Source organism: Echinococcus granulosus (assembly GCF_000524195.1).
Source record: "Echinococcus granulosus chromosome Unknown EG_S00184, whole genome shotgun sequence".
Classification (NCBI taxonomy): domain Eukaryota; kingdom Metazoa; phylum Platyhelminthes; class Cestoda; order Cyclophyllidea; family Taeniidae; genus Echinococcus; species Echinococcus granulosus.
The window spans coordinates 78,918-97,476 of record NW_020170564.1 but is presented as its reverse complement, the minus strand read 5'-3'; the positions used below and the strand labels follow the sequence as shown (position 1 = coordinate 97,476).

Sequence of the window (18,559 nt, the reverse complement as noted above, 5' to 3'; positions counted from 1 at the left end):
CAACAAAATCGAGAGTCAAATAAGCAGTTGACGTATTTCATAGCCTCTCCTTTCTTTGGAGCATTGCTCCCGGCGCTACCTTTTGTCAAACTCCTGCTTCAGTCCTTATGACGGAATCGGTGCTGTAAGTAAAGCACCCACGAATCAAACCTGCCAGTCGTCGAATTTCCATGCAACTGAGGAGATACTTGACCACGGTGTCACTTATCCCGTGTGGCATTCGTACTGGGTTTGAAGTTTTGTCCTGTACGGAAAATATATCGGGGTTGAGGGAATGTGCTGTCCATCACTCGTGTCAATGCCTAGCTGTTGGTACACTGGCTGAAAAACTGAGTCATATAACAAAAAATAAGAGGATTTAGCATGGTTTTGTGGGGGTTTGGGTTTTGCGTCAATTCCTTGCCACTTTGTTCTCACATGAGAGCTGCTTACCTCTATTTAGGTTCTATCCAGCTCCTAGAGAGGGGGAGGAGGCGGTACCGCTTATTCACGCAAATGATGCCTTCGCAGCTAGTGTAGCTTCTGCTATTAATAGCTTTCCAGCAGAACAAGGGACTGAGGTGGATGCCTAAGATAGACGTCATTTTCGATCCTTCTGTATAATTTGTCACGGATTCTCTCATTTGCAGCATATACTCTTCTTCCGTCACGCTAAGGTTTATCACCCAGCTGTAGAAATCGGGGTAGTCGTCCTTTAGATTGGGGTTTACTTTCTCCTGCCGCCAAGTTAGTGCCTCAAGACTTCTTCTACTGTTGTCGAAGAACAGTAGAGCATGGAGCTAATGGCATGGCCTAGAGGCCAACCCACTTGACGCAGGTGCAATGGCGGAGCCCCTTTGGTGGCCTGTTACCAAAACCGAGAGTTAAACAAACAATCAACTTATTGCAGTAGAATAAATCCAATATATTTTTGAGAAAATATCCACTAATCTTCAGGCACGTTATAGCGTAATTAATGGGGATTGTCATTTTGGATTTGTTTGACGAACTGACAGTTGAAGAATACTTTTAGAAAATTCATTTTTTATTTCAGAAAATGTTTTTTTTTTTCGAGGAATGAGATTTACAAATATTTAGGAAATGCCGTCGATCAATTTTCAATTGAATTACGCCAATCAGATTATCGACTGACTTTTTGGCGAAAAAAATCAATACCCGTCAGCTGATTACCGAGCCAGATTAGTGGGTATCGATGAGCAGTCAGGTGATCATCAGCTGATTGTGAGTAAACTTGACGCACTTATTCACCTCGTGAAAGCTACGTTTTCTTTTAAATTAACCGGACCCTTTTTTGTGGGGAGGCAAAAAGCGGCTGTAGGCAGAGCAGTACACACTATTTACGCATCCTCATGACAGTGATAATAGTGGGCGAAGGGTGGTAGCACGAGAAAAGGGAAGAAAAAAACGCTCTTCTGAGCCTGCCCTGAAGGGAGGGCCTAGCGAATGGGCGAACGCGTTTACTACCCCGCCGCGCTTGTTTACCACCGCTTTGGTTAGGCCTTTTTTGCGCTTCAAGGTCGTTTGAAAACGCTTCAAGGCCATTTCTTCTTCGCTCTCTCTCACTTCCTACTTGTTTGTGCACCAACGCATTTGGGCGGAATTTTTTTACTAACTGCAGTCTGTTTACTCCCTACCTTTTATCCATCACTCTGTCCGTTCGCCTGCTTGCCTTCACGTCTGCCTTCCTGTTTGTTTGTTTGCCCCTCTCCGTCTGTTTGACTGACTTTTTGAACTAGTCCAAGGCCACATGAGTCACTTGGACAGACTTTTTCGCATTTTCAGTTTAGGGGAGTTAAACAAGCTGGTAAACAACTCCTGATAAGAGGGATTATTCAGTGTTGGATTGGGCGAGCCGTTTAGGTATGAAGTATGGCTGTATTCTCATAAGGGAGACGAAGTGAGGATGAGGTTGGGAGGCGGACACATCCGTTTGACTCGTGTCCATCTCGAATCCTCAAACCCGCTTCCAACGGTGGTTGCGTCTATCCATCGCCTTCAGTCCGTGCTTGGTCTCTGCTCATATCTGGCGCTCACGTGAATAAAATTGGCTGCTGGGGCATTTTATTCTCAAACGTTCCCTGTTACGTGAAATAAAACCAAATTTCATCGGCCCTTGGAGTTTTTTTGTCTTAAAAATTGTAGAGTAGTATTGCTGATCCTATTAGACATCTCGAAATAAGCGTTTAATGATACTTTTGTTTTAGACATGCTGATGAAGCTCACGATTTGACTCCCGAGACCCTGGCTCAATTAGAAATGCGGATTTTTGAGCTTGAGATGGCCTACAAAAAGGTAGTTTTAAACTTGAGATCATGTCAACTCATGCCGCTTAGGTCGGACTTACTTTTTGGTTTTCCCATTTAGTACACAGCCGAATCGCATCTCGTGCGTAGTATGATGGATCACCTTTCTCGAAGATCGAAATTTTTGGATCACCAAAGACAGAAAGTTGCCTCCCAACCAATCTCACACCCTCCTCCGCCTCCCCCTCCACCTCCTGTTCTCCATCCCGTCACTGGTGAAACAGCGTTTCAACCGGCGTCTGTAAAAGGTTTGCCCGTTCATTCGATTTGATGAAACACCGTCCCTTGGAGCATAAACTCATACCAAAATGTTATTTTACAGTTCGGTCGAGCCACCAAGAGGAATTGTGTGATCCGATGACTCGAACGCTGGCCTTTTTGCAGTACATAAACGAGAATGGAGGACCAATAATGATGCCGCCGAGTAGTAGAGATCAAGCTCTCCTGCTGAACAATCTCCTTCTCTCCCGAGAGAATGGATCCAGGGTGACAGAAACGATGGACAATGGAGCGCCTCGTAAAATGTCCCCATCCGTGGGCGGTGGAATTAAAGACGGTACGCTAACTAACGTCTTTCAAACGAGGCTTTTCGGTTTGCAGAGGTAGTAGAATGACAAAATTTTGGGGTACAAACGGAGTCTATTTATTTCCAATATAGTAACCTCCAAAAGGTTCCATATTTAGGTCAATTTTACTCCTTTTATTTCATTTTTGTAGATCATTTCAACAATAGCACCAACAGTGACAATGGCATCGGTGCTGGTTCACCAATCGTCAAGATGGAAGATTCCACCCCTGCTAACGACTTAACACCACCTCCACCACCACCGCAACCGTCATCAACAACGTCTGCTGTGCCGACGTCAACACAGTCGAAACGAGAGTCTCAGAGTCTCACTGAGGAATGTTCTCTGAGCCAACGGCATTTCTACCGCACTCAATGCATCCGTCCTCGCTTCACGTATGCCTCACTCATTCGACAGGCCATCTGCGAGTCACCAAATAAATGCCTCTCGTTGAGCGAAATTTATGCCTGGTTGCAGAAGGAATTTCTCTACTTTCGACAGAACGAAGCCACGTGGAAGGTGAGTGAGGTTGTTGGACTCACTTATCATCTACTGTTAGGGAATTAAGTAGACCTGGTTTTAGAATCAACAAAGGTTGTGATCCAACCCGGCGTCAGCCTATCTGGTTGCCTTTACGGCGCAATTGGCGGGGTGCACGATGGTATGGACTCGTCCACAGGCGCTGTAATCAAAGTTTAACACTCAATAAGTTCTTGGGGTGGTGATGCTAGCAGACACGAATACAAAAGCACAAGTGGGAATTTATCTATTGAACAAAAACTTTTAGAAGGCTTAAAGGAGAAGGGTTTTCTGGAATTCTTGATATCTATACGTATCATTGGTTATCCTTACAAAACTAAGCCTACATCATATGTGTGTGGAGGGGGGCTATGTATGGTGGGTTGGCCTGAAGTACGCACGTCTTGGTGTCCCTTCCTAGCTTCCTGCGAAATCGGAGGGAAGTAGCCAGCAAGGCGCGTTGAATGTCTTCGCGCTTCATAGCAGCGGAACTTGTAATAGCACGAATTTTCACCCTCCCTAAACTCCAAGAGGAGAGTTTAAGTCAAACTAGGACTCCCGAAACATCAGTATTGTTCGGTGAGTTCGTCGTGCTATGTCACCGCGACCGGATATGATTCGGTCAGGTGATCAGGAGCAGGAGTTTCATGAGAACGCAAGAAATCTCGTTCAGTAACACTATCACTACTGTCTTGATTAGCGGTGTCTGGACTGGACTGGCTCACTAGGCGTATGTCAGCCAACTATTACGACAAAGAAGAGGACAAACACACCTTTTTCTTGCCGCTGCCTGAAGTATCATCTCATTTTGTCCAAGGATGTTCTCTTTAACCTTTAATTTTTATTCGCTTGCACTGTAGAATGCCATCCGACATAATCTCTCGTTGCACAAGTGCTTTCGGCGTGTTGAAACCGCGGGTGGATCAGTGTGGGTCTTCGACGAGCATGAGTGTCTTCAGCGCAAAGATGGCAGACCACCTTTGTAAGTGGATGTAAACCATCCATTTCGTCTCAATCCTATATCCATCCATCCTGTATCCATTCATCCATCCAGTTGCCACAATGTTTTGCATTCGTGGATTCCGGTTGCTTTCGCTCATAAACCTGTACTACGTTCAATTCTTCTTATAGCGGAGGTCGTGTTTTGGGTCGTAATTATGCCAATCGTCTGAAATGCAACTCAAATACTTCTCCCCTCTCCACCTCGTCGGTATCATCATCAGCAACAGCTCGCAGTCGACGTTTTCCAACAGCTGAAAACCAACAATTTCACAACCTTCTGCATCCACAGCCACCGCCGTCAGTAGCTGTGGGAACGGCTTCGGCAACGACGTCATTCAATGAGTGTACTCTCTCAGCTCGTAGCTCAGCTTCCACACCGGTGGTGATGATGCCTCTCGTCAACCCCTCATCCACCAATTCCATCAGCGTTGCCACATCGACGAATAACATGGCTGCATCATCTCCAACTGTGATGTGTGAAGACGAGGTTGATGTGGAAAATCATTCGTGAGTTGTCCAAAAATCTTTTTCAATTAAATTGACTTCTGTCGAAGGTGTTTTATAAGCAATACAATTTTTTATCTGGTCTTGTCCAGCATTCAGATGGATACCAGTGAACTTTATGCTGCAGGCGGTTCAACGTCTCCGAACCTCACCGGTGGTGTGCCAACCCTTCTGCCTCCAAAAAATATGGCGGCCTAGTTGGAAAGAGGCCAGTAGTCCAATTTTGACTCTGTAAATTCTCTCAGCGCCATAATGTGCGGGACAGACCAAAGTGAAGCAAACCAAATTTTAATCCTTTTCAAAAACCAACTCTCCTATTGTAAAAAAAAGGTGAACAAAGGTGTACGTATGTGTTGACGGTGTATTTTCACAATAAATGGCTCTTTGTACGTATTACGAGGAGTGGGGTCCAGTTCCTTGTTTTTTTTTTTATAAAAAAATAAAGTGGTAGAGGAGCTCACGAGTTAGGCGGTGACTTGTCTTTATTTCGGCAGCCGAGAAAGGCGCTTAAGTTTCTAGAATTGTCAAAGAGGGGGGCTGGTGAAGTCGGTTCGTTGGACCAGTTGGCGGGAGGGGGGCGCGGCCATGGCAAAGTTAGGGGAGAAATTCTTACACTAAATTGTTTATGGTATTTTCCTTCTGTTGTTTGAGTTGATTGTGGTAGAATGAGTACAATTTGCCTTGTGGTACATGTATCGATGCCTGTGTTCCTGCTCACTCGACCACACAAATGGCAAAGTAAACATATGGAAATTACTACAGATGTCCAGCCTTTTGAAACGCAAAAACAAACCTGAGTTTAAATGCCTTAGTGCAACTTCGGAGAAGCCTCAGGGAAATATGCTTAACTGGTATGCATAAAAATATGGAAAGTTGGGTGCAAAATGTGACTAACGAAGTGAACCAGAAACTTTATTTGTAAAGAAATAAAAATAGTACCTTTAAAGATGGTTTATATGTACTTATTATCTAAGCCAAAATGACAGATGGTGGGGCAAATATGTCATCCTTGAAGTTACTTAATGCCAAAAATTGTATAAATTTTACCTATCAATAAATCAAACAAAAAGCAATGTTTTCCTTATAAAATGTCAAAAGAGACAAATTCTAGGTCATCGTATACACTTTTTTGTTTTTCTAGATTTTTTTGTGTTGCAACAATTTAAGGTGCTGTGTTTAAGCCAATCGTTTTTCGAATCCGCCCTTATCATGGATTGTGATGAGACGTTCGTCGCCGAAGATATTCCGGTGTATGTTACAGCCGTTTCATTCTTTGGCCTTGGAAAAACGAATGTTGATTTTCTCAAAAAGCAGGTTTGCTAACTTATTCCCTTTATTCCCTTTAGCTCTATCCTCTAGTCAAATCCAAGAACATGCGTGAGCTGCTAGAAAACTCGAGTGACCTCAAATCGCTGCTGCTGGGCTTGCAAATTTTTAAGTTTTGCGAAATTTCGATTGATACGGAGAAACAGGTTGCTCGTCCGGATGCGTATAAGGTATCTTTTGCCTCGTTGTTGAATGGTTCCGCTTAGGTAAATATTTTTGTTGAAGAAAAAAGGCCCCAAAACTTAAAAGCCCAGTGGACCGTTAACACCGACGGTTCGATGCGAATGGGCGGATATTACGCTTTGAATAATATTTTTCGAAGAGGCGAACGCTTTGAGATTGAAGGTAGTGTAGGAAGTAATGCATCGAAAATGAGGTGGGTGGTTCTGGAGGCACAATAGAACATTCACCGTCTTTCAGATTTGCTACTTTCACTAAGCCCTTTGAGAGGAACCCCAACATTAAGCTTAGCTTTGGGGGTTCTGACTGCACTTATGATCACTGGTGGTCAAAGATTCTGCGTAACGAAAGCTCCATTTTTGCTGAACTTGGTGCTTTCTCTCGATGGGGCATTCAAAAGCTTCATTGGAGCAATATCTGGAGAGAAATTGAGGCCTCCAGTAGGTTTAATTCCTTACGTCTTTTGAAATTATATAATGACTTAGGCGTTCTGTTAGTTATTGAGGTAGTAATCTGCTGGTCTGCCGTTGTTTGCCTGCTATTATGAGAATAGGGTTGATGGTGGTTATCAAATGTCCTGTCTCAAAAACCCTCTTACAAGTGACCCGTCTTTCTTCGCAAAAATCGTAGGTCCGACAACACCGTTCAACTTAAGGCTAGAAAGTGGCGTTAGTTTGAAAACCAATCTACGTCACAGCTTAGAAGTGGACTCTCGAGATGATCGTATATTTCCACAGAGTGGTATCCTGCTCCGTTTGAGTGAAGAGTTGGCTTTTTTGAATCCCCCACCACCACGAGTTGCTGTGGGACTTGAAACGGCAGCTCCGTAAGTACGCATTCCTTTGGGATTTAAAGAATTTTGATTCAATTATGCTGCTTTTATGCACAATGGTGTTTCAGGTCGTACCAGTTTATTACATGTGCAGATAAGATATTTACTAATTAGTAAGACAGCTTCTCACACCACTTTCTATTCTTCTCATGCACCGAATTGACTTTGAAGGCCTCAGAATTGGTAGCGAGTGGAAGGGCTGATAGGGCGAAGTCTTTGGTGCCTGGTAGGTCTGCACTCCTACTACTACTGGGCTGTAACATTCTCCTTATTTCTTGTCAGTGGGAAGATCAGTACCAATAAGGCCTGGGAAGACCCACTAAGACAACTATCGTCAAGTAATAATCCTCCACTCAGTCTTTTGTCTTACCTACTGAATGAGTTCCAGAGGCACACATGTCCGCGTACTTTTCATTCTCACTTAGATCGGACATGAAGAAATCGGTGCAGCTGCGTTTGGAGGGCGTTCTGCAAAAGCCTCTTCGTCTAACCGACTGGTTGGTTGCTGAGGCAACTTTTTCTGCAGGATTGGTACATTCCCTCAGTGGCCATCCGGTGAGCAATGCCTTATTGAAGAATACAACCTCTAAAAAGTTTATAGCCTAGGGTCGCGCCCATATGAATGCCTAACTTCCCTGCTCGTATGTGGAATTATAGGTATACGAAAAGGGTTCATGGGTTTCGCCAAATCGTGTGACGAAGCAGTTGGAGTAATTTTACAGCAACTAATAGGATATGAAATTTTTTTCGGTGTGAAAAGGTAAAACGTTACTTGGGACTTGTCTTTCGCGGACTGCGGTTGGTGGTCGGTAGTTGATGTCGTTTCTGGCAGAATGCAAAGCCGAGAGTGCAGGTTTTGTTTTTAATGCACCACGATTTCATCGACAGTTAGACCTTACCATGCAGGTATTATGACACGCTCCAGGGCATTTGGTCAACCAAGAGACTGCTGAACGTTGATTCATAGTTGATCACCTGAACGGTGGATGTTGATCAATACGACCTTGAAGAAGACAGCAATCCATCTGTCCGTCCATCCATCCATCTTAGTTCGATTGAAGAATCATTAATCAAATTTGCAGAAGTATTGTTTGTGAGTCTTCTAATGTGGGTGGAAAATTATCGTAAATGGGGGCCACCAGTCAGAAGTGGGCATTGACACCGGGATGATGGCTCATCGGATTGGGGATGGATGGATTAATGCAGCCATCACCTTCTTTCTTCCCCTTTTATCTTTCTTCCAATGAAATAGCTGCTCTCAGCTCATCATTAACATTGCCTCGACATGGTTTTCTGTTGAGACTGCCCTATAGTTGTTAATTAAATGCTGAAATAATGTGCTGCTCTTTTAATTTTTGAGTTCTAAAAAATTTTGCTTTGAAATGCTTATTCCTTTATGTGCTCAGGTTTCAGTTGTGGATCGGTTTTTCCTCGGAGGTCCTATGGAATTACGCGGCTACAAATTTTACAGTGTAGGCCCGGGTGAGCCCCAGTTGCTGCCTCCAGCTCTGAACCACGGCAGTATGGAAGAGTCTGGCTTGGCCTCGGAAAGCCATAGTTGTCCCACTGGCGCTTTGGCTTCCTGCTTTGCTGGCCTTCACCTCTACACCCCCCTTCCTTTCATCAACTCAAGCACGGCCGCCTCTTTCGCGAGACTTCATGCTTTCACTTTGACAGGTGAGCTAGGGATGAATTCCACAGTGCACTCTGTTTTAACATTGGAATTCATTCTATGGCGACGTATACTTGGAGATGGGTTACTTGGCCGGCAGGATTGACATGAGGGAAGTTGGATGGTGATTGAATTGAACAGAGGGAGTAGTCTTCTGGATAACTCCCTCCTTCCTCCTGCCTCTGTGTCGGCAGTATCACAAAGAAGTCGGTGCTTCTGAAATAGAAAGGAGAATTACAAGAGGGCGGGTTTCCACTGGGAAGAGAATCCATCGCCATTATTTACTGGCTTTGTGTTGCTTGGATTTGATGGATGTTCTACGGTGAGTGTACACAATGAGTACTTGATTGTGAATGCGTAGATGGGGTCGATAGACGCCTAAGCAGATGGGGGAAGTACATGAATTCGTAGTTTGTACCTAGATAGGTAGTGGAGCGTGTGTGGATGGGTGGATATGGGATTGATGAGTAGTGGAGGGGTCGAGGATGAGAACTCATATCGAACAATGAATGGAAGATCGGTCAGAGGGATAGACTGAAGTGTTCGGTGAGCAAACAACTCTTTCAAGTCCCACGAGCTTTAGGAAGCACGATTGAGTAGGCGTCGCTCTGCTATTTATAGCTAAAAAGAAGGCTTTGTTTTTCCCTCCCTCTAAACTCAAGGCTGTCTCCTAGCCGACCCGATAAGGGAATGGCGATTGGCGTGCGCCTCTGGTGACCAATATTTCTCCATTTGCCAAGCAACTGCTGCGTCAGTGGTGGGTGCTGGGTTGGTTCTTCGGTTTGCCGGTGCTCTTCGTCTCGAAATCAACTACTGCGTGCCTCTTGCAGGTTCACTCCTATTCCGCGGCGCCGTGTGCCCTACACACCTGCCCAAGCCTGGTTTTCAGATGGGATTTGGGGTGAACTACTCTTAGTTGATCTCTCTTAGTCCTTTCAAACAGTCGAATTTAGTAAATTTAAAATGAATTGTTATAAAATCTACCAGTAGCCGGTGGGCAAGGTGCTTTTCTCTTATCGAGTATTTCTTCCTGTGTGGAGTGTCAGGGTGATTAAAAGTTAGCTTTTGTGAATTTGAATGCTTATGTGGTGTTTGATTTGGGTTAGAAAATAGGGGGACGTCGGTTTTTCACATTAAAAGTGTGTGAGGAAGGGAAGGTCGTGTACACCTTCCGCTTGAATTCTTTTCAGGAGTGTATAGACGAGACAAGGAATGTCTGCTTATCTTTGATCTACAACTCTTGGTAACTACTAGGAGGTCAGGCACATAAATGGGTATAGAGATGACGAAAAGGTGGACGGGATGAGGAGCTTGTCTAAAAGAGGGAAGTTAACCCGGGTCATAGCTCCTTTTTGAAGTTATGAGTGAGGCGTTGGCATTCAGGGACAATTGCTGATTCGATGCTATGGGGTAGGATATGAACGAGAGGAGTGAATTTAGGAGTAGTCAAGTATCTGAACAGGACTTGCAGCATGCACCCAGTTGACTTGTAGCCGGTAGGTGTATTATGCTACTGCTAGCATATCCGGGATATGATGACACTTGCCGCTATTTTGGGCCATGAAAGGTACCGGAGGAAGTGACCGATTTGTAAATGAAGATTGCCAGAAATACAAGCTGAACTAGTTAGGAAGAGGTTGTTGATCATAATCGTGAGTGCGACCATCCTTGCGTCGTTTATGCTGCCGCGGTGAGGTCACCAACCTAGGTGACTCTTGTATCTGAATTCCCATCGGTTAAAAGAAATTTAAAGTACCCCAAAAAATAATTTCAAATGCAGATAATAGATAGGTAAGTATATTTCTAAATTTCCGTTAATTTGATGGGCCTGAAATCATGCCAGTATGTTAAAAAATTTGGAATAGCAACTCTGAATAAAAAATGACGAAATGAAAGTTGCGTTACAGTAAAATGAATGACAATTGTTGCCGAATACTTTATATGTACACGACAATTTAACGAATCCGCGGCGGACGGGTATTTAAGTACGGACCAAGCGGATGGATTGGTAAAGGAACTGATTGGTGAAGTAATTTGTATGATGTCTTTACTGTCTATCGTGTGAAAACAACATCTCTTACACTTTGAATCCACAGTCATCACTGGTGGTGTAGAAGATGCAAAGAATGAGTTGTGCTAAGTGTACATGCGTCTCTCTACCAAAATTATACCTTGTGTGTAGCACTCCGAGACATCCCTGAAAGTGGAAGAGTACACAGTGCTCAAATAAAATATATTTATACGCTTTAGTGGGTAAAGCTTTGGGGGGGTACTGACACGGCTCGAACAACAGCTCACTTGGTAAATGGCCAAGACTCGAGGTGGCTCTTTACCGAAAACAAGAGCCAAACAACCAACTAATGTATTATAAAACCTCCTTCCCCCCTTAATCTTCGTCCCAGACACTCCTTTTTGGTCGGCCTCCTGCGTCAGTTGCTGAAAAGTAATTGGTGCTGAAGGAATTACACTCTCGAGCCGATCGTACCAGTCATCAAATATATATGCAACTAAGCAGGCACGTCACCGCAATGGCACTAATCACTCTCGGCAATTCCGCTTGATCCGGAGCTTTGTCTAGTTTGGAAGCTGGATTTTGGGACAAGGAATTGTGCTAATCAACAGGCGCATCTACAGCTAGATGTAGAAAACACTGGCAATATTGTTGTCATTTCGGTTCTGCTTGGCCATATCGATCGGGTCTCTATTCATCGTCATTATTATCTTCCTTGCAGAAATCGAAGATAGAAGTCAGTTTCGGCCCTTCTGCTTAAAGTCGTTACTGATTCTCACATTTGTAGCACGTCCACCTCTTCCGCCCTAGTGAGATTTATTACTTCTGGGCAGAAATCAGGGTAGGTACAATTTAAGGCAAGATTTACTTTCCTTTGCCAAAATTGCAGCAGCCCGAGACTTTACTGCAGCCAAAAGAGTACAAAGTTACTTGCATAGCCTGGAGGCCAGCCCATTCGACTAAGGCACAATCACTAAGGAATAAAGTAGCCCTTTGCCAAATGCAATTTTAAGCATGCAATTAAAGTAATGGAGCGTGAGTCAGGCCTCTCAACTGCATCCACATGCGGATTGTCTAAGTTGGCTTGCGTCAACATACGGCCTTCGCTCTTACCGCCTGTGTCACTAACTGCATCAAATCAACCATCCGTAAGAAAGATTTTCACTTTAATCCCTTAAGGAAAACTGTCAGATGTCCTGGGCTTCAAAGGTACTTACACTCGCGCTCCCCTACATTCACCACCGTGCATCCATCACCACAACGCAGTCAATGCATGATCACACAGGTGTTTTCAACAATGACATCTCTGTTGTAGGTCGCTTGCCCAAAAGCGAAGGCAGCGAATCTTCATCGTCGTCTACCCCGCTTGTCTTTGTATTTCCACGTCTCTCTTGCTTTGTTGTAGGTCTGCATATAAGGTGAAGATTCGTAGAGTTGTGTGGATGCATAGCTAGATTTCAAACGCTAACTAAGAGAGCGGATGCGGTACCGTCCAATGGCAGAAATACCGTTGCCAGATCCATAAGGTTCGTTTACTAGTCAAAAATATCAGCAAAATCACGACGGAAGCAGCCGATATGATCATGATAGACATTACCAGAGAGGTTTAATGCATCAAAACATGCTGAACTCCCAAATTGTCAGCTACTTTGCTGAGAGTAAATAATCACCTTTGCCCAATAATTTGGCAGTATTTTAAAAAATCAAATGACAAGAATAGTCTTTCTGCCAGCAGGACTTTACGTTGTCATCTCTTATGTGCGAATTAGTGTAGAATGCTTCCATAGTTTTTGCCCCCACGCTTGATAACGCGGACTGCTCTTAGGCACCATAGCCTGGTCTCCAATTCATGCTATTGCCCTCTTTAGTCTTCTGTACACCAGAAGATCGTGTTTTAAATAATACGATGCAAAATCGAAACAAAGGATTTTACTTTAAAGGCCGCAGTCTAAAGCTAAATAGTATAAAATCTCTCCACAATAAAGAAGTGTCACTTTATCAAATTAAAGGATCTCAACACCATTTTCCAAACCGAAAGCGAAATATTACAGTTGGTCTAACAGTTATTTATCAATGTATCCTTTTTTAAGAATTTTCTAATACTGCAACCTATAGCAGTACTGATGCTATTGCCGGCCGTGGCGCTTCTTTAAAACCGTGGGTACTCTGCCTGTCATCTCCCAGGTTATCGTCGTAATTGTTTTGTGTTTTTACCTTACTTTGAGGGTAAATCTTGGTCCGTCATGTAAACTTTCTAATTTTTGCTTCCCTTCATCTTAAATACTGGTATTATCTAGCGATAATTCCAATTTTTCGATGTTTCCTATTTCTATTCAGGTTTTTCTGATTACACTTAACTGATACCTTTCACCTTCACTATGTTGACTTGTTCCAATTTGTGCCTGATTTAAGAACTAGACCTGGCATTTATAATCTATTTTATTTGACTTCACTCATACTGCGCATCGATTTTCTAACCTTGTATAGGTGCGAAATGAGTCGCCTTCCACGCTCAGTAAAAATCGTTGGTACGTACTTATCCTCCTGTTATTTTGGCCTTTTCATTGATTATTTATCACTCTCTTCCTCTCTTACTTTCAGTTCATGATGGGAGAAATTTGGATTACCGCGTGGCAGGAAGTAAAAAGTGTAGGGCTCTCTTTTCGCCTTTACGGCATTTTCGCTAATAGCTCCACAGACTCGTAGGTGGCGCGTGATTTTTATCGGTGGAGAAAAAAAGCAAGCTACTGGGATCGTTGATGAGCAGGATGGCTTCCCACGATGGGATTGTGAAGTGCTAATGTGAGTGCTAGTGCACGGGAAAATGCATCGCGTTGTGTCATGTGATTCTCTGTTAAGCGTGAGTGTGTTGCAGGGTCGTGCAATAGCCCGATTTATTTTTACTAGGCACATATTATCGCGTCAGCTGAGTTCTCATTGATTGCTTTTTTAATATAATTTCCTCACCTTTCATCCTTGTGCATCCTCACCTTGTTTCCAGTCATTTTTTAACTTGAGCGTGGGTAATGGCTAATTTATTTCTCGCTTACACATTTGTTCACAAATCATTTCAACTATCCACTAATTTATTTGTCTTTTTCATTCTTCTGTTCACCTCATTTATTACTTCGTCCCACTGTCGCATCACTGACCGACCCATCCATTTGTCCGCCTGTATACATAAGTACACTAATGAGCAACTTCTCTTATTCAATTTAAAGCGTCACACCTAAGCCTGTGGACAGCGTGCGAATGCTGGTGGTGGACGGGAAGGAGCGCGAAGTTGGCCAAGTAATCATCTTGCTGACTGAATTGCCCTGGCCGCCGGCGCCACCACCATCTCTTGTGACTTCGCAGCTGCACGTCCGCGAACTCCAACCGACCAAGCACAACCCCATCCCCTGTGGCCAGCTTTCCTTTTGGATATGGGTCCTCGACTACTGGCCAGAGGGCACGATCCCAATGGCTGCATCGGGGTCAACGCACTCTAAACACGGCACACCTCGTGGATCGCTATCCTTCAAGGCACAACAGCAGTAAGGAAAATGTACTATCTGCTTATAATCCCTCTAAACAGTATTAGTGATGCTTGGTTAAGTTCATATTTCCCACACCTTTTTCCCCATTCGTTAATTGCCTCACTGCGTAGGGGGAGATTAGATGTGGCTTCAGCACTTCCTCTGTTGTGCGTCTCAGTGGACTACCTTCATTCTATAAAGTATAGACGTGGTAACCAGCCAACGAAATCGGGATAGTTGCTCAACAGTGTTGCTCCCCGAGTCCTCCTCTTATTGCGAATCCATGACGAAAACTGGTGTGTGCTAATAGAAATGTAATGTGGCAGTACGCCACACTGCCATTACTGTATAATGGATTTCAAACGACGATAGACCAGTCACTTATGTCACCAATTTAAGCAGCGTAATTACTCACCACATCTTTCAGTGATTTCACAATGACACCTCCTACTGGCGACAGTCACTCTCGTTTGGGGGCCAAGCTCCGCAACATGAAGAATCGCGTACAGGGTCGTGGTGACAACGGTAGCTACGTCTCCTCTGCTACGCGCCAATCTCGATTGACAGAAGAACAGCAACCACAAGCAGAAGAAGGCTCTGTAATCATGGGAGCTTCGATAATCTCTTCTCATCCGGGTCTTGGGCCCATGGGTTGGGCGACTGGAGCTTCGGATTTGACCGGAGGTATCCTAGACGGAGGGGGAGGAGGCAGTGAATCAAATCTGCTTTCAAATGGCGTCGCTGGTAGGGGGATTGGGGCGGGGACCAAGTCCTACAACCCACTTGCGTCGCAGGATGAAGAAGACAGCGGTCGAATGGAGAGAAAACTAGGACGGACGCCCTCGCTGTTTGCAGGAGAGGCTTCAACAACACCAACTCTTAATGGAAGGACGGGAGATGGACAGAATCCTGTATCAACTCATGGTGAAGGTGAGTGTCTATCTTTCGTCATATGTGCTGATACGATCGTGGCAAAGTGCTCCTTTAGCTTAGCATCTGCAGCATTCGAATATTCCGTACCCGTCAAACGCGAAAAGTGTCTTGATGGTGCCCACCGTGTGATAACTTCAAAAAACTGCCAGTGTTACTGAGTGACGGAGCTAACCGTTTCTAAGGAGGGATTCATTTTTTAATGCTACCTTACGTCACTGCGAGAAGTTTTACGTCGATCAGACGTTCAGAACTAGGCAGGAGTCCCACACTTACGAACTGTTCACAGGAGTGTGCGACTGCTGTGTTGTGCACCGAGAGCGTAACCATCATCACCGAAAACGGCAATGACGTACGCACGCCGACGTACGTCCATCTGTGTTGAAGGCGTCGACATCATTCAATCTACCGTCTTGCTGCTCAGTGGCTAAGTACTTCGTCGTTCTGCTGTGCTCCCAGAGTCTTTAGTAAACACGAGTTGGTATCCATGGTGTCGGATTTTACGCCTTTATTCACACAGGTACATCTTCAGCACCACACGCTGCTCACTCATTCACCCACCCACCCACCCACCCACTCATTAACATTGTTGTCTGCCACCTTGATTAGCAATGGTATTTTGATCGGACCACTCCACTGGCCTCCGTAACGCGTGCCTGCTGCTGAGGGCAGTGGGGGTGGTATGACAGGAGCACTTACTGCTTACTACGGCTGGTAGCAGTAGCATTGCCGCTTTATCTTCTCAGACCTCGTGTCATGTTGATATCATTAATACTTCACAATTGAACTCTGTGCAGGTCACCACAAGCCCCCTGTAGTCCCATTGGTCCGCCCAAGGTCATTCCGACTTAGCTACCAGCCAGCGTCTTGTCGACACCTCTTTGTTATTTTACATGTCTAGATAACAAAAAGGGTAGTGAAGATGACAGAAAGGAAGGAGGATGCCTTCTTTTAATCAAATTTTGCACAAATCTTCGGTTGTTTGCGTATATGGGAGGGGCGATTAAGGGAATGCAAATATTGGCCTGTGGCACATGAGCCGTCAAAAACAACCTGCCAATCTTTCTTTGTCTTATGCTTGCTTGGTGTACCCGTTCCACTGTCACTGTTTGACAGGTGCGATTGATTAAGCAGTTTAGTTGGTTGGTTAATAACTTTACGAGACCAGTCGTCATGCGCATGCTCGACTGGATCGTTCAATATGCGGAGAGGTATGCCAAGAAGTTTTACCCAATTTGTAGGCGAGTATTGCCTTTGAGTGAGTGCCAGGCCTCATCACTCTGCCATCTGCATAATCACAGGGTCAGTGGCAGCAGTGTGTGATGGGGTGAGACAGAAGAAGTGTGCGTTGTGTTGTTGTGACAGTGTATTGTGGAGCTGAGTGGAATGCGAACAGTGACTGTAAGATAGGCGGTAGTAGATTGTTAGGTCGGCAGTAGGTGAATGAAGGAAGGGGGAAAGAGGAATGAGGGTATGGAGGTGTGAGTGGGTAGCAGGATGGTGGGAAGTGGGATAGACGGAGGGTCATTTTCAGCCATGACGGTAGATTCGACCGTCAAGTGCATCATCAACCAGTACCACATTTCAGCTCTCGATCGAATCACATTTGAATTCTTCTAGAATGCGTTGTTATTACATCTATACAAAGCGTTAGAACTAATCGCCGTCAATTTGATAACTCGTGTCTTTTCATTCGCGATCCTTTTCCACATAGAAGGCAAGAATATTTCAGGTGCAGTTTAAATTCATCTTTTCCTCTGGGGCAGCTCCCATTTCGCGTTTTTCCTTCCTTTATTTCTTGCCACTGTACTTCCGTTGTTTAGCTAAGTTTCCGGACCATGTGGCTGGCCTGGGTGGTGTAGCGCTCTTGCGGGCACGAAGTTTGTCCTGTTTTAGGTAAATCATGGCCTCAGGGGGGGGGAGAGGGATGCCACGTTCACCTTGAGCTTCACTGCTCCCCCTCCCCTTGTCAGTCTTGTGTTCTTCCACATCAACTGTAGGCTTGATTGCTCTCATCTAGTGGTCGTGGTTGTATCTGAATGGGGGTTCGACGAACTCGGCAATTTCGTCGCTCGTCTCGAAGTCACTGCAGCTGAGGTGACTGATCCAATTGATTGACGGCCCAGAAGAGGAAGAATTGGACTTGTGGGTGGACGGTCAGAGCATGAGTGCGCCTGGAGATGGATAGGTGGTTTGGGGAGGAAGTGATAGTTCGCGAGTGGGGACAGGTAAAGAGACCGACGGTACCGAAGTGGATGTATACGTGTCAGGGAGAGGTAAGTCACTTGGTGGGTTGTTCCATGAAGCAGAACTTTGTGAACCGAAAGCTGGATTGGGGATGTATTTGGGGACGCCGAAGGAAGGGATAGCTCAAATTTGGTTGGAGGCGTGAATTGACGGACGAATGTGGGAGGGATAGATGGGTTGTGAGAGATGTTTTGGTGGATGGAGGGGCGAGTGAGTAGGTGGTTTAGAATTGCTGCCAGTCTGCCTGCCTGCTAAAGAGCATCTCTTCCTCCCCTCAAGTGATGCTGCCAAAGAAGATGCAAATACCAAATGCGAGTCGACAGGGTTCGTTTACTTGACCCCATTCGCCGTTTATCGCGACTTCTGTTAAATCACTTTTCGTCATCTCGTTGCTCCACACGGAAAGCCACTTGCTGATTCTCAAATCGCCTGCCCATTTCCTCTTCAACTGATCACTTTTCCCTTGCATTTCAATTGACCAATCTATCTAACGCCACATCTAATTCCATTGATATCTTGATGTCTACAATCTGTCATAGCAATCCGCACACACACACATCTGTGGCAGTGGCGCTGATTTTCTTGATTTTTTTTCCAATAATCAGTAGCTTTTTATCCTTTCCACGTTTACTCTCCCACATCCTTTTTCTTTCCACTGTCAATGTAGGTAAAAGTCGTCGCAAAGTGATGGTGGAGCATTTGCGCAACAAGATATCTCGCAGCAGTGCCAATATCAGCGAACTTGGCCACAAGATACGCTCTCGACGCTCCAGGTATGTGCTTGCGACCCAATGAGCCATCTACTGAAATGCCTTTTAAGTAGCATCGTCCATTCAGATTGTTTTTTTGTTTGTATAGCCCCGATGGCAGCCGGTGCGAGCAGGAGTGTAAAGGTGAGAAGCGACGTCTTTCCTTCTGCTTTTTGTTTTTCTTTTAAGTTACCTGATTT

At 44.8% G+C, this 18,559-nt stretch overlaps 2 protein-coding genes across 2 annotated transcripts; both read left to right on the top strand. All coding sequences in view use genetic code 11, as the record gives it.

The window, feature by feature from the left end:
* Nucleotides 1-2,394: 2,394 nt before the first annotated feature.
* Nucleotides 2,395-5,092, top strand: EGR_10028 (Forkhead box protein P4; the record flags this gene model as incomplete). Its single annotated transcript, XM_024499277.1, has 6 exons — nt 2,395-2,551; nt 2,626-2,859; nt 3,021-3,388; nt 4,249-4,370; nt 4,520-4,897; nt 4,987-5,092. The coding sequence occupies 6 exons, from the start codon at nt 2,395-2,397 to the stop codon at nt 5,090-5,092; spliced, it is 1,365 nt and encodes a 454-aa protein (XP_024346315.1).
* Nucleotides 5,093-6,103: 1,011 nt separating this feature from the next.
* On the top strand, nt 6,104-18,547 carry EGR_10027 (Sorting and assembly machinery component 50 B; the record flags this gene model as incomplete). The annotated part of the gene is made up of 15 exons (XM_024499276.1): nt 6,104-6,208; nt 6,241-6,390; nt 6,660-6,840; nt 7,031-7,226; nt 7,658-7,787; nt 8,639-8,909; nt 9,567-9,805; nt 12,095-12,316; nt 13,517-13,617; nt 14,137-14,451; nt 14,861-15,363; nt 17,384-17,460; nt 17,868-17,934; nt 18,278-18,383; nt 18,469-18,547. The coding sequence occupies 15 exons, from the start codon at nt 6,104-6,106 to the stop codon at nt 18,545-18,547; spliced, it is 2,742 nt and encodes a 913-aa protein (XP_024346314.1).
* Between the last annotated feature and the right edge of the window lie 12 nt (nt 18,548-18,559).